General features: G+C 41.4%; 1 protein-coding gene across 1 annotated transcript in view; it reads left to right on the forward strand.

Annotated features, from left to right (window-relative positions):
- Window positions 1-16,166, forward strand: part of STK10 (serine/threonine kinase 10) — a 111,613-nt gene that overhangs the window by 78,966 nt on the left and 16,481 nt on the right. Inside the window, exons 5-12 of the mRNA XM_083181984.1 lie at window positions 2,094-2,166; window positions 4,058-4,252; window positions 4,999-5,080; window positions 6,724-6,855; window positions 7,329-7,832; window positions 13,804-13,934; window positions 14,944-15,067; window positions 15,875-16,054. Of these exons, the coding sequence (XP_083038110.1) occupies window positions 2,094-2,166; window positions 4,058-4,252; window positions 4,999-5,080; window positions 6,724-6,855; window positions 7,329-7,832; window positions 13,804-13,934; window positions 14,944-15,067; window positions 15,875-16,054 (1,421 nt within the window). The remainder of the gene's footprint in view (window positions 1-2,093; window positions 2,167-4,057; window positions 4,253-4,998; window positions 5,081-6,723; window positions 6,856-7,328; window positions 7,833-13,803; window positions 13,935-14,943; window positions 15,068-15,874; window positions 16,055-16,166) is intronic.

A 16,166-nucleotide genomic window follows, 5' to 3' on the forward strand; every position in this document is an offset into this window, starting at 1 on the left:
CCGCGGGACACTGCCGCCCGCGGGTGGGACAGCGGGACAGGCCCTGACAATCGGGACTGTCCCTCTAAAATCGGGACTGTTGGGAGGTATGGAAAAGGGTTCTTTATCGGTTGATTCCTCACCAAAGGTAACTGTTTTGTATAGTGACGCTACATAAATTCAACAAAATAAAACAAGTTGTGGTTGCCTGACCAGTCTCAGTGGGAACACACAGTATGCAAGGAAGTGTGTTGCCCAGGGAACACGCCCAGACTTGTATCTCTTCATTATCAGCTGTCCTGCTTCAACCGCAATCTTTAGCAGTTGATGGGTTGTAGCCATAACGGCTATAGCCACAGTTGCTAGTAACAGCATTATTATTATTATGCATTCTACAGTTGACTGTCTCATAGTTTATTCCTCCTTGAAGTACCCTTGTTAATGTGGCTCCTGCGCACACATTCCGCAAATACATGTGTCGACTGAAGTATAAATAGGGTAACAAGTGCAGCAACATCAATGAAGTTCTGCAGAGCTGCATGCAGTACTATATGCCACACTACAGGCGGATCTACTAAACAACCTGCAGTATAGGCCAGCATCTTACAGTGAAGTACAGATTAATGATGCATGGAAATGGGGCAAAGGTAGCTGTGAGCTGAACAGCATAGTTACTAGGCTAAGCCATAGCACTAGCAACAGGATTCCTGGAAATCTAAAAAATCATGTCATTCCACAAGTAGTCTTAGAACATCTTATCATGTAGTGTTCAAGACTAATACCATTCATTGAGCTGGGGGAAACAATGTATTTTTACTTACTCAGTATTACCCCCTCCCTCTAATGCACCTGAGTGGTATTAATAAACTAATTGAGCATCTACCACTATACTGTATATAAACATCTTATTGTTGGCGAAGTCCAGAAATGCAGACTTTTGTGCTTCTTTAAAGCTGGCCATACACCTGAATGTTCACAGGCCCGAAGGGACAATTCTTCCGACAGGCCATGCGATCGATTTGTGTGCACATCGAGAGAAATATCGACTTGATGCACAGTCCTGCGGGTCGAGCAGTTGATTCTCCGCCCATAAATAAGTGCTGTGCATATGATACATTGGCTTTGCTTGTGGTCGTAGTGTGGTGTAAAGCACATACAATCACTCTTATGACCTGCATACGATAATGTCCTATGCAGGTCGTTCTGATGTATGACCAGTTTAACTGTTAAGTGCAGAGAAAAAGAAGTAAAACTATTTAGTTGAGGTTTCCATCCAGGATGTCTTTAATTGTCATTTTGAGCAGTAAAATTCCAGCTATGATAATGGGATTTATTTCTCAGAACATCTTCCCACTTAAACATTGCATTATAACTTTATAACTTGTATTATATAATTGCTAAATATAAATGTCATTTTACATTTTTTTTTTTTTTTTTTTTTAGCTAAACGTTGTGTGCATGGGAGTGGGGTAGTCCTGCAGCTTCGCCTATCTGCCAATGTGACAATTATTAATGGTGCTGAGCATCAGGAGCCAAGGCTTACTGACTGCACACATGTGCCATGCATTACTGAGAGTTTACTAAGTCCCATGAGACTTTGCACAAGAGGTCAGAGGCTGAGAGGCTTGGTGGAGCTCATCATCTACTTCTCAGGCCCACGAAGGACCGCAGCAGCAGTGGCCTCATCATGGGAGGTTTGGTAATTAGAGGCAGCGCTGAGCCCGTCAGGGCTCCTACAGAGTAAGGTACAGAGGGACAAACACAGGCTTTTCATGTGGTATTTTATGTATATATTTATGTTTATGTTAATCTCCCCCTCCCCATGCAGTTACCCCCCACTGACTACGTTTATACTGCCTTTACTCTGTTTTGACAGTGTAATAATCTCCCGTGCAGTTTGCGGTCAGTAATAACAAGTGGGAGGGGGCCCCCTGTTTAAAGGGACCCCGGGCCCCCCAAAGGCTTAATCCAGCGCTGATCTAAATGGAGCAGAAAACTGATCCCAAGGGATCATAATGAAAAATACAAGCATGATAGCAATGGCACCTAGCTGATCTCTTATATACCATATTCAATGATTCCTTCTCTCCCCCCCTCTCTCTCTTGTATTGCAGCGGACTTCGGAGTGTCGGCAAGAAACGTGAAGACTCTGCAAAGGAGAGACTCCTTCATTGGCACCCCATACTGGTGAGTGTGCGAAACTTATACAGCTGTAGTGAGGATGGAATGTAGAGTGATGCACATAGGTTAGCTCTCTGAATTGTCTGTAGATGGGAACAATCTAAATAATTTCACACATGGAATTACTTTATTTGAAAACCTGTCCTGTAGCTTTTCAGCAGTCACTAAACAATTCTGATCCATCTAAGCCGGGCAAGTTGTTTTGGCAGACTGTTCCCTGGAAGTCAGCCATTGCAGGAATGGATGAGCTAAACATTCTACAGGAGTGAATATAATGTACAGAGAGAGGGGATTTATATACAGTGCGTTCTTGTCTCCATGGTTCTCTTCATAGAGCAGCAGTCTGGCTATACTCCTCTCTGTTATGTGAGGGGAACTATGTATGGCTGCTCCACAAGACCACTTTGGGGAATTCCTTAGTATTTAGTGAAAACAAGGGGAAATGTGCAGCCAATGTAACCAGTGAGTAAGAAACACGCTTAATATGCGGAAATCCATTTGAGAGCCTTGAGTCACCCCCATATAAAAACAGATTTAAAGAGATAAAAAAAGTAAATAAAACCTAAAACTATTGCCCTCATTAAATATTAACTTATTGGCCCATGCAGTCCCAGCTGTTGTGTCTCATAACCACAGCTGAGCATTACGGTTTCTAAGCACATAAAAGAAAGCTGGAAAGAGAATGTAATGCAATTAGTTAATTTATGGGATGGTGGCATGTACGTAAATTATACAACAATAGTGTAACTGCATAATTCAAGTGGAGGTAGCCACATAGGCATAAGGAAAACAATTCTAAATAGATGTGCTTAAAAGGAGTGTATGTATGTACACAATTGGGCATTTAATTCACTATGCTGTCGCAGTCCTCTGTTGTCTGTATCTGCACTAGCTGTCAGCCAGGGTTTTTTTTTTAAATTGAGTGACAGGTAGGGGGTGGTCGCTGGGGTCCTCCCAGCATTTGTCTGCTTGGGACGGGCGGATGGCATGTAAGCATACACATGCGCTCGCATCGTATGTGGTTATTCGGGCGGCATGGTGGGTGTGCAGTCGGCAGGGTGGCGTTTAACTGCAGCGAATTATCACAGCCTAGCCAGGTGGTCTGAACCTTACTGTTGGCATGCACAGTGCAAACTGGTGCAATGTATGCCAGACTTAGCTAGAGCCCCAATATTGTTCTAACATATGAAGAGCTTGCTCAGCTAGCACTAACTGTACAATTCTCATGGTCTGGTGGGAACAAAAACCTGGAAATGTATGGGAGCAAATGACAATTAAAAAATTGTTCCCAAACATTTGAAAACAGATAGTGATCAGTCAGACAAATTGTTTAATCGTTCTGATATAACAAATTTATCAAAGCATATATTTTTTTCTTTTTTTCCTTCATTTGGATGGAAATTTTTGATTGTCATTTGCTCCCATACATTTCCAGTATTTTGTTCCCACCAGATAGATCAGACAGAAAAATCTGTACGTGTGTACGCACCGTTAGTTGGACCTTAGTTGGGCCATTGGGGAAAGCGCATTATCACAGGAGAATGAGAAGGGCTGTAATGACATGAGGACTTCTTAAAAGTGAGCTGGCGTGTGAGCTTTCACCCTTGTCTGCGTAATGAAAGGGACCCTCTCCTACATCATTGTAAGCACCAGGAGCGATCGCTGCTTTAAGTTAGGAATGCTGGATGTCACAGCCAGCTGCTTTGTTCTGTGCATTGCAGCATACTCATATCCAGATGTACGAGGAATGTTTTGCAGCAATGTGCTTTCCATTTACACAGACATTTTCCCTGTTCATTACCCCGTTATGGCAGTACAGAACATTAGGAAAAATACAGCAGTGGACATAACAGAGAAATGCCTTTTTTTATCATAACCTCTCATTCTCTGCTTCCAGGATGGCCCCTGAGGTAGTGATGTGTGAGACTATGAAGGACGCTCCATATGACTACAAAGCGGATATCTGGTCTTTGGGTATAACGCTCATTGAAATGGCACAGATTGAACCTCCACACCATGAACTTAATCCCATGCGTGTTTTGTTGAAAATTGCCAAATCAGAGCCACCCACCCTCTCTGCTCCTTCAAAGTGGTAAGGGTTGTCATTTTAGTTTGTGACCCTGAGTTATTTCCGTTTTGTATGTGATTGCAAAAAGTATAGATTGACAAAATGTGTTTTGTTTTGTTGTAGAACCCTGATCATTAATATTGATTAACAGAATGCAAATTGTGGAGTATTCGGTCTAAAATTGTTCAACAGTGAAAGTTCAATACAGGAAAAGGTAGACATTGACAAAAAGTTGACACAAGCAAACAATGGACCCCCAATTAGTGTAACGCATTCCCCCACTTCGCCATGCTTTGACTTTACCATTCCCAATTGTAGTCCACGTGGATCGTTAAGAGTGAAAAAAATAGTAAAAAACTTGTGTCAACCATTTCAATGTCGACCTATTGCTTGTATCGACCTAGTGCACATCGAACTAATTACTCTCGACCTATAAACCGGAGCCACCATTTTTTTATTGTACAGAGATCTAAAAACTGGGGAATTTAGCAAAATAAGTGGAAAATCTTAAAGTACAATATCCTAGGTGTGTATCCATGAAGGTTTATTCCTATAAATATCCTAAACCTTCCTTTTACATATTTAGACAATAAGTATGTTCGGGACCCCTGTCCACTTTTATAAAGCGTTCATCTTTGCAGCTTTGGGCTGGAGCTTAGCCAGATATGCTAGGGAAGTGAGTAAGCTAAGAAGGAATGCTTCAAGCTTTTGATATGTTCCCTTTTGTACTGTATCTGTAATGACTTTGCCAACTGTTGTGGTGTTGTAAGGTCTCAGGAGTTCCGGGACTTCCTGAAAAAAGCTCTCGATAAGAATCCGGAGACCAGGCCAAGCGCGGTACAACTTCTGGAGGTGAGCCAAGCTTCTTCTTCCCCCTAATGATTAGCTGAAGATTTTGCATATATCAGTTTGTTTGTTTTTTGTCCCTCATGCTTGTTTTACAGTTTTAGAAGTTGCTATATATTGTATATTTTTACACCATGCATCTTAAAGTGCACACAAGAAAATGTACCATTGCTGAATAGGATGCTTTAAACATCAGACAGGAGGGAGAGGTGTGGTGGCACGCTGTGTTCTCAGGTAGACAAATATCTGAAAAGACATGTTAATTTCTTGCTAATTCAAATATGTTTTCTTCTAAGCAGCGATTTATATACTCCAGTTGGGAGGTCCTTATTTTGTGAATGTTATGTACTGTCTGCACTGGTGTCATTGCAGACTGAGCCCAAGCTGCCATTGCATCCATATACCGATGTGCCCACATCTATCTCTACTTAAATCATGCCAGATGGCGCCACTGACTCTTTGGGGTAAGTTTACTAAGATGGGAGTTCTATTGAAGATTGAATGTTGCATACCCTCCAACATGACCCATCCCATTAGGTACAAAATGCTCTGTTCCTGGACTTCCCTGCCAGTGGCAGTTACAGATGTGAGCCTGCAGCACAGTCCAATATTCAAAAGGGGAGCCACACCAGCTGCCACACCAGCTGCCACCCCAAACATCACTGGCAGTAGGTGTGACTCCCCCTCTTTGAATAATGGTCTGTGCTGCAGGCTCACATCTGTAACTGTCACTAGCAGGGAAGTCCAGGAACAGAGCATTTTGTACCTAATGGGATGGGTCATGTTGGAGGGTATGATGTTGCCTATATCAACCAATCAGATTCTGCTTACTTATTTAGCACCTTCTAGAAGATGATCAAATCTGATTGGTTCCCATAGCAACATCCCATCTCTAATAGAACTTCCACCTTAGCAAATTTACCGCTTTAGACTTGGTTCTGACAAAAAACTTACCTCAAAAACCTGGGGCCTGAAAAAAAAAAAGTATTTTTTTTGTCTGGAACAAACCATGTTACAATTTATTCTATGTAGGGGAAATACTGTGTGCTTTGGCATGTAGTCCACAGATGTTAGATTTGGGTGAGGTATGTCCAAACTGAAATCTTAAGTTTAGTGTAAAAATAAAGCGAACGCGCTGCACATGTTATGAAGATAGATACGCAATTTCTGTGCCATACTATTTTTTTGCAAGTGATTTCAGCCCATTTTGCCACTACCTTTTGCAGTCAGGTTCTTAGGGGCAGATTTAGCATTCAGTGATATTCTTGATCTCTCTTATTGTAAAAATAATAGATGGTGTTCCAGCCAATCAGTACCGGTCACATCACAGTTAGCAGCCGATTGGCTGGAGCACCATTTATCATTCATAATGAGTGACAACAAGAATATCTCTTGTTGATAAATCTACCATTAATGTGTTAACTACCTGATCACAGTAATGTTGAACTGCAAACAAAGATTTTTGTACCTTTTTACATCTGTCCATTATACCGACCATTACTGTACATGCTAAGGAAACTAGCATCTATATAATAATTTCATGTTGTGATTACAATAGGCAAGTACTTTCCCCTTTACCAGATATCTGTATTGTGCCTGAAGACTGTGTGAGTGTTTAATGCACATCCCTGTTTGTTTTGATGTACCAGCACCCCTTTGTGAGCAAAGTAGTTGGTATCCGAGTTCTGCGGGATCTCGTAGCCGAAGCGAAAGCTGAAGTATTGGATGAAATAGAAGAAAATGGAGAAGTAGAAGATGAGGAGTCTCCAGACCCAGTCTCTGTAAGTAGCAATCCCACTTATTGACAATGTTCTCTGTTTTTTTGGCATGTCAGTGAATCATGCTATGTATTGGGAATTTAAGGACAGGAGATAAATACATACAAATATAAATAAGTTAAGATAATAGCAAAAACAACTCGTATTGACCTTTTGGCAATATGAAAGTAAACAATATGGTGGAGACCTACTGACTGTCAACTTGGACATTGTTGGCAGACTGTAATAGCCTCTGAGTTTGCCAGCTGTGCAGGATTCTAGACAAAACAGGATTTTTTAAAGGGGCAATAATTTACAAGCTGTGGTTTTGCAGAGTTTGGTGGCATCACGGCCATCGAACTTGGCGACTATTACATTTGGCCACGTTTGTCTGTCCACCAACCAGATACCAGTTAGGTTGTATAACAACATTTCCTTTGTCATACAAATGAACTGTTTCCAGTGACGTTTACAATGTTGTTTTTTCTGTTGGTTAGCCTACTGCAAAGAATAATGGCAAATACCCCTTTAATGTGGAGAAGGATAAAGCAGGATACAAGCAGCCCATAAGTAATGGAATAAAGCCTCACACAGAACAGTCAAATCTACCTAGTCCTGATAGTACAATAAGCAGCAAAGCTGAAAGTAAAATATCTTCTGAGGACATTGGACAAAACCTTAACGATGCAGAAGATGTGAAACCTGATATAATTTTTATCAACCCATTAATTGGTCCTCACATAGGGAACAACTGGGTACCTGAAAAGCACATTCAGGGCAGGGAAAAAGACCATGGACTACCTACAAATAACAACCACAGGCCAAAGGGCAGCCATCACGATCGTCTTTCCAATGGAAGTGTCGACTCTCGTTTCTTCAGCAGTAAACCCAAAAGGGATTCTGATTCAGGAAGTAATTCAGCCTCGGACAGTGTGGACCTCAGCTTGAACCTTTCTGCTGATCTTTCCATAAATAAAGAGACTGGCTCATTGTCAATCCGGGTAAGATTGCCTCTGACTTTTCTAAAGTGTTATAAAATGTCTTCGCTAAAGAATTGTTAATCTCCATGTGTATGGATTTCAGATCGTGACTCCATAGGGTGCAGTGGCGTAACCATAGCTCCGCAGCCCCCCGGGGTGGCGGGGAGGCGCAGAGAAAGTTTGGGCGCCGGGGGTCTGCGGGGCTATAGTTACCCGCTGCTGTCTGCCGGTACCTGCCTGCCGTGCCGTCACAGTCCCGTCTCTCCTAGCGCCGGCTCCTGCTTCTATAATGAAAACGGACACTTAGAAAATGGCTGCCCCCATACTGCAGACTGTTTTCTGTCTGCAGTATGGGGGCGGCCATTTTCTAAGAGTCACTTTTCATTATAGCAGCAGGAGCCAGCGCTGGGAGAGTATGGGCATGGGGGGGGGGGGGGAATTGCGGTGGGGGGGCACGATATAAGTAGTTACGCCACTGATAGGGTGCCTCTGGACACTTGCTGGGGTGCCCCCGGCTAGTGGCCCAGGACCAATTCAAATTATTTTATCAATTATTCATGGACAAAACCAATGCTGAAGGCTGCCAATCGGAAAATGTGTACAAACCGAAGCAAATCCTGCCCTTTTAACACATAACTGAACCTAAGTAGCACATATAAACACAAACGACTTAATTTTATATTTTTTTTTGGGGGGGGGGGGGGGGGCGTGGCAAAATTCTGATACTCTAGGGTGCCGTGATTGGAAAAAGATTGGGAACCCCTGAGTTGTAATATTTATGTAGCACTTTTCTCCCAGTAGGACTCAGTGCTTTGCAGTTGCATTTACAGCAATAAATACTAAATAATATTAGCAGGAGAACTTAACATTTAGGTTGCATTTTTTGGGACCTAATGGGACATTGGTAAAATACTAGAACTTTTTGGGGCATAGAGTTCCATAGACAGGATACCCCCTGCCCGGCCTGAAGCCTGTGCTGGCCTCAGGGCGGTGGGCATCGGACTGATTGGAGTGTTAAAAATAAAATTAATAATTATGTATTTTTGTGGAACCACAAGTCCCAGCAAGTGGGAATCCAGTACAATCAGTTTGGGTACCTGTGGAAGGAAATTAAACTCACCAAGCCATCAAGTGAAGATCATGTCCTCTTCTTAGCCGGTACACACCTGGGGACAGCAGTGAGAATGAGTTAGTCATCGCCAATCAGGAGCAGAGATTTCCTCATGCCCACTCCTGATTGGCTGGGTGGGACTAACTCCCAGTTCAGGGGAGGAGCCGAGAATGTCAAGACACATTCTCGCAGCTGTTCCCACTGGTGTGTACTGGCTAAAATAAGAGGACGGGTGTCTGCAGCAGCGGAACCCAACACACAGAACACCATGGCATCCAGTGGCACCTCTCCTGAGGGCCTGCTGCTTCCTCCAGCCACCACAAACCACCTCCTCCTTCAGCTGTACGGAAGTCACTGCCACGGTTGAATGCTCTGGACCCTTCACCAGCTTCTGTGATCGCTCAGAAGGTCACCACACATGCGGAGATGTGCAGGGCCTTTTGGAGCGATCGCTTTGAATTTAACCAGCAGGGCTGTTCTACATCAAGGTCCTGGAGACAGGTGCATCTGGATTGCTGTGTGGGCTACACACACAGCCATAGTCAGCCACTTTCTAGGAGATTTAGTAAAATTGTGTAAAATTGCTCAGAATGTGGCTGAATATCGCTCTGTGTGTAGGGCCCATTACTCCTTACAATCGCAAGACACTTGCCTTTCCATTACCTTTTAAACTAGAATACACACTTTTCCAAATTAAGACAATACTTAAGCTTTCTTCTATCATCTTATCTTTCCTTTTAATCAATTCTAAATACTGTAGTTCTGGCTAATCCTCTTTTAATCTACATCCCAGCACCCCTCTGAAAATTCCTCCATTGGCTTTCCTACAATGGTTCGTATTAAGGAACTTCTATCACAAGCTTTATTAACCACATCCATTTACAGTATAGTCTCCCTAGTGCCCTTTCATCTTCCACTCCTGTCTTAGGGGTCGATCCTATTAGGTGCAGATGAATCATCACGGCACCGGGCGCACTTTACTGCGGATTAATTTAGCTTAAAAGTAAGAAAATTCGGCCCTGGGAAGGGTGCGATATCTGCTTAATTTGGGTGCCATTTTCAGAGTTTAAACGGCGCCCGAACAGCAACTCACACCCATTGGCACTAATATGATTGATCCCTTTATGTCTTCTCCACTTCCCATACCCATATGTTATAAAACATAAAGCATGTCGAATTTTACTCTTACAGCATTCAAACCTATAAACACTCTTAAGATCAGTGTGTTAGCGCCTACCCTACTTCTTACACTGCTCTATCATCACTGCTATTCTACTTCCACTTCCACTTATTCTACCCTGCCCTATTCTACCCTGCCCTTTCCTACTACAATGTAAGCTTTTTGCTTTGGCTGACTTTTTATATCCCTGTTTTATTCATTCTCTCCAGCTTTATGAAGCACTGTGTTGCCTTACAAATCACTTTATTATTATTATTATTATTTATTATAACAACAACAACCTATAGCTGACCAAATAATTCTCTCTGTAGCGATAATGATTTTGCAGCATGTAGCAGAGTTGGCAAGTCAGTTAGCTCGGTATTTGTCATTACCCAGAGAAAAGAGTATTGCTGCTAACTTTGTGAAAGATAAAGTAGTCCATACATCTAGTACCTACGCAGTTCTCCATTTTGCCAATGCCAGGATTAAGTGAAACTAGGATTCTGACCTGAAATGATTGGATATCAGAATGTCGAACATTTTGAAACCATGTTGAATTTCCTAATTCTCTGACTGTCAGTCAAATGTATGGCCCACATAAGTCTTGCTTGTTTGGATTGTTGTACGCGGTATCAGTATTACTGGTCATGGTGCATTTGCTGCTGTTCTCATTCATGGACGCCGACACTAGCTCTTATGTTTCTGCGGTCTCCCCAAGTTTTCCTCCTCACTAAATTCTGAGAAACAGTATTATACCATTTGGTCACTGGATGGGTTCATGTAAATGTTTTATACCATGAAGCATTGCGACAAAAAAGATTAAGGGTAAACAACTTGCTAATTGAGAGAGCGCGACAAACAGATTTACATACAATTGGTAGACGTGTGCGGTGGTGGTGGTAGCGTCTGTCATAGTATCACACTAGTGCAACATCACTGCAATGTGCACGTAGCCAGTATAGCTTACATTTGTGTTTCATTTCTGGTTTTGAAGAAGCTGTAAATGATTCATCCAGTTTGCTGGCATCACAGCGGTGATTCCTGGAATCACTCCACCAACCTGCTTCTTAGCATTCCTGAAATGTTATCACCATCTGACCTCTCCTTTGTTTACTAGCAATGTCTGATCAATTACAAATTCTATGTACATATTAAGAATTGCAATTGCTGAAACATTCATGCCTAACCCTATTTAGAACTTCTGCAGCCTGCGGTGTTATAGGCTACAAAATAAGTTACAGTGCGCCACATATTCTCATGGCTGTACCTTCAGCATACGATATGGTGGTTGGTAAACACTATTTTGAAAGTTGGACGATTAACATCTACTTCTGTGCTGCAGCTGTGTTGTTATTCTGTATGGTAAATACTGCCATGTGTACAAGGATATAAATGAATCCAAAGTATTTTGTGTAACAAATAAATCTTCATAGACGGCCCTTCCTTCCCTGAGTAATTATTACACCCCTTGCCACTATAGCAAATGTTATTTAATGTTAAATGGCAGTCGTACGCTGTTAATAAAAACTGTTTAACAGTCACACAGATTAAAGTGTTGCAGTTTTTGTTGCATTGTGATTAAGACACACATTCATGCAAAGACGACTCAGCACAAACCGTAACATGGTCCTTGTGCAACAAGAAGGCTGTTTGGGGCGACTGCAGAAATAGTGTTAAGAATGTTTATAGTCCATTCAACCCAACCTAGGTTTGATTTATTTTATATAATTTTAATCTACAAAATGTTGATCATTGTATTGTGTACCACTGACATTTTTTCATGGTCATTTTAAGGAATATTCTTAACTTTGCCAGACTCTACTGGAGATCTTTTGCAAAGTGTAAAGGCCCATACACACTAGAAGATTTTCATTTGAAAAGACTTTGCCAAAATCTCTGACAGATATACCTTTCACCAAAGTAGTGCGTACACACACTGAGCTATTTTCCCCAAAGAGCAAGAGATTTTCAGGAGGCGAAAGACTTTGCTGAAAATCTTTCATATTAAAGGCTATTTACATAATGGGCGGGTTTGAATTCCAATGGTGGGAGCAAGGACCATCTAATAATTCAGTGCCACTAGGAATTTTGGGGTCTGGGACTAAGAAACTAAGGACATGTAGTTTGCACTAACATGTACTATCAGGAGGCGCAGCAGTGTGCATCACAATAATAAACAATATTTTTTATCAATGTAAAAATTTTATTTAAAACAATAAAAAATGCAATAATAACAATACATATATGTGCACTTTAGAAGTTTTTCAATTGCAATTGTATAACAGACATACAAGACAAACAACATTTAACACACAGATGCTCAAAAAAGCCTCTGTGTGTTAAATGTTGTTTGTCTTGTATGTCTGTTATACAATTGCAATTGAAAAACTTCTAAAGTGCACATATATGTATTGTTGTTATTGCATTTTTTATTGTTTTAAATAAAAATTTTACATTGATAAAAAATATTGTTTATTATTGTGATGCACACTGCTGCGCCTCCTGATAGTACATGTTAGTGCAAACTACATGTCCTTATTCTTTTCTATATAAAATCGACTCCGTGCGTAGTTGGATAGTGGGGGTATGAAATCACCCATGGTTGACTATACAATTAAAAATCGGGTCTTTACAATGAAAAATCGCATCGCATGCCTTAAGTAGTGGCATGCAATGAAAAAATCGGGCGCCCAGATAATACATAAGTACCAAAATAATAAATCATATTAAGTCAAATATGAAGACTTTTTTTTTTAGTTCTTGTACAGGCATTGTTCAATGTAAAACATGCTTGGGATAGACCTAAGACTATCCTTACATAGAACGAAGGATCAAAGGGTAAGAATTGGGCAGACTAGATGGTCCAAGTGGTTCATGCCTGCCGTCAAACTCTGTTTACATATTTGCAATGTAGTTTACCTTTAAATTGGAGACAGATTGCCCTCTACAGGTTGTCAGTTTTTTTTTTAAAAAAACTGTACAATAGTCACATTGGCCCTTATTCTGATCGGTGCGGCCGGAGCCGATTATGCGGGCAGGACCGTGCGTGCGAAACCCCGCCTTCCATACGGATCGCCAACTCCGTCCGTATGCGGTAAGAAGCTGTCCGAACGGACCACACGTGTATTTTTCACGGGATACGCCTCCTCCATCTAAGGGAACCTCCCCCATCATTCGATGGTCGCAGACCATCGAATGCAGGACCGTGTGCTCCACCAGCACCCGCAACCTCAGACTACACGGACATTTTTCCGTGCAAAAGCAGGGATCTGGGCAGGCAGCTGACATCCGGCGATGTCATATGTCCGCCCCCTACACGTGCGTCACGGCCGCATTACCATACGTACGCCCAGCGTTTTCATGGGAACTCCCATGAAACGCTGGGCGTATGCATATGGTAATGAGCCCAAATAGCCCTTCACGCCCCTCTCCACCCCCTGTTCGGAGTGTTCACATATCATGCGGGATTTGGCCGTACGCCCCGCTCGCACATGCGCAGAAACGCCTCTGCACATGCGCAGACACAAAACATCGGCGGGCCGAACGCACGCGGATATATCCGCACCGATCAGAATAAGGGCCATTGTCACATATGCAGCAGTAATTCTGTGTGTCCACGACATCAGATTTATTGAATTATGATATTAATTTTCCAACGCTGCAGTGAAAGTAAATCGGGGATATACGGTATAACTTGTATAACTATTGGCATGTTGCAGGATACTCGCCTTCACAACAAGACTCTGAAACGTACAAGAAGATATGTAGTAGACGGTGTGGAGGTCAGCATCACAACCTCGAAGATTATTGGGGACGATGACAAAAAAGATGAGGAGATGCGCTTTCTGAGGTACCCAGCAGACTACTTTTACAGATTTGATTTATTTTATTATTGCATTTTATTGCATGAATTCTTATCATGTTGAATGGTACTTGTGCAAAAAGGAAGAAGTAAGGATTTCTCAAATAAATGTGTTTTTTATTTTCTACACTTTTTTTTCTAACTTGCTTTCTGCTAAATAATAAATAATTAAAAAAGGATAATTTTTAAAGTTGTGTTCGCTTGTGGCAACATGTATCACCTGATTTTAATAAAGACCGCAATGTGGCCTCCCACTTCCTTTCCTATGGTACCTGGCAGGTGGTCATCATTCTTTGCTCAAAGACAAAAACAAACAGCCCAGGACTTTCTATTGTAATGAAGGCTGCTTATAAAGAACATATGCCAGGAAGGGGAAGATGGAAACAATCCCCACTTTTGGCTGAATTCTAGATATTGTATACAGATGCTACATTGGCACCTGGCCTAGGAAACACACCAAAAGAACTTTAATGCACCTTCTTGATACTATTAAGAAACACTATATAGATTTGTGTATATACTGTATACAAGATAATATAAATTATGGAACCATTTTAAAAGATCTTGTAAGTCTAATGGTGTGTACACACTAGACGAATATATATTAATCAATATGTAGAATAACCATGGTTAACCATATTTTTGTGCATATCATGTAATGTGCATGCACTATATTAACGATGTGCACTGCTGAGGGTAGATAGCTTTGTCATCTGTACATGCAGGGTGGCGGTGGGTATTACTAGTGAAAGCATGGTCCTTACTCAAACACACCACTACCAGCATCGCTCGGTGACCAGCATCGGCATATTGTGTATGCACTTGCTGATGCCAGCTCCCCCACCGGGTTCTGCCAATCCCAATGTCCCAAACTCATCTAATGTGTAACCAGCTTAAATATTTTATCACCATGCAGGTGGCGAAAGAGACACCTATAGGGAAAACTTGCAGAAGGTACCAAACCAAGAATGAATATATTTATTTATTTTCATCTTAGGCGCCAGGAGCTGCGGGAATTGAGATTATTACAGAAAGAGGAGCACAGGAATCAGACCCAACTGAATACAAAGCATTTGCTGCAGCAGGAGCAGATGACACGGCGCTTTGAACAGGAAATGAATGTATGTACGACTTCTGTCACATAACATTAAAGGCTTCGTTTTTTAAGTTTAAAATAATTGTAGAAAAAGTAAAAAAATATTATTACAGATAAAAAGTTGAAAGTAAAGCTTTGTATTCAAAAAGGATGAGCAGGGAAGAAACGTAACTTTCAAGTCGCTTTATATAGATATTTATATTCCTTATATTACATGAAGAAGTTATCTACAGATAAGATTTTTGTGACCTTGAGACATTTTTTCTTTGAACTTCCTTCAGTAAGACCATAGAAGCATAATACAGTCATAATAGTCATCCTATCTACCTTTACATAACTGATAACAGAACAATGACATACTGTGTGTAAAATGATATATGATAATATGTTCACTCCTGTTTCATAACTGCGTTAAATTACAGCAACTATTACTTTTTACTAAATTATTACTATATAATAGGAGCAACAAGTGTTTGGTTTATTAAAGTATTTGAACGCCATCTTTTTGCTTAGGACAGGGGGTTTGGGTATGTCATACCAACTTCAGAATGCCATAACTTGGAGAACATAGGGGTCGATGTATCAAGCAGTGAAAAGAGTAGAGAAATGGACCAGTGGAGATTTTTCCCTTAGCAACAGGTTTCACTTGGCAACCAATCCGTTTCTATCCATCGGCTATTCTCCACTGGTCCGCTACGCTATTCAATTCACTGCTTGATACATCATCCCTATGATTCTACAGACTGTAGAGTATGTAGAGAACCGTATGCATGCCATTGCTGGCTCACTATGTAGTATAGGCTTACATTTCTATATGATCTCTGTCCCTAAGGCAAAGAAAAAGTTCTATGACACGGAGCTGGAAATGCTGGAGCGGCAGCAAAAACAGCAAATTGAGCGCATGGAGCAAGAGCATGCAGTGCGAAGGAGGGATGAGTCCAAGCGTATTCGAATAGAGCAAGAGCGGGCTCATGCAAGGTTCCTTGAGCAACTTAAGATCCACAAAAGAGCGGTAACTTCACAGGCCTCTGGCTGGATAAATACGTATATATAGCTGACATTTCTTTTATACAGCTCTGTACACCAACTAAAAAGTTACTTTAAGATGAAACAAATCACATTGC

This window comes from Crinia signifera, chromosome 4, assembly GCF_055691185.1.
Source record: "Crinia signifera chromosome 4, ASM5569118v1, whole genome shotgun sequence".
Lineage (NCBI taxonomy): Eukaryota > Metazoa > Chordata > Amphibia > Anura > Myobatrachidae > Crinia > Crinia signifera.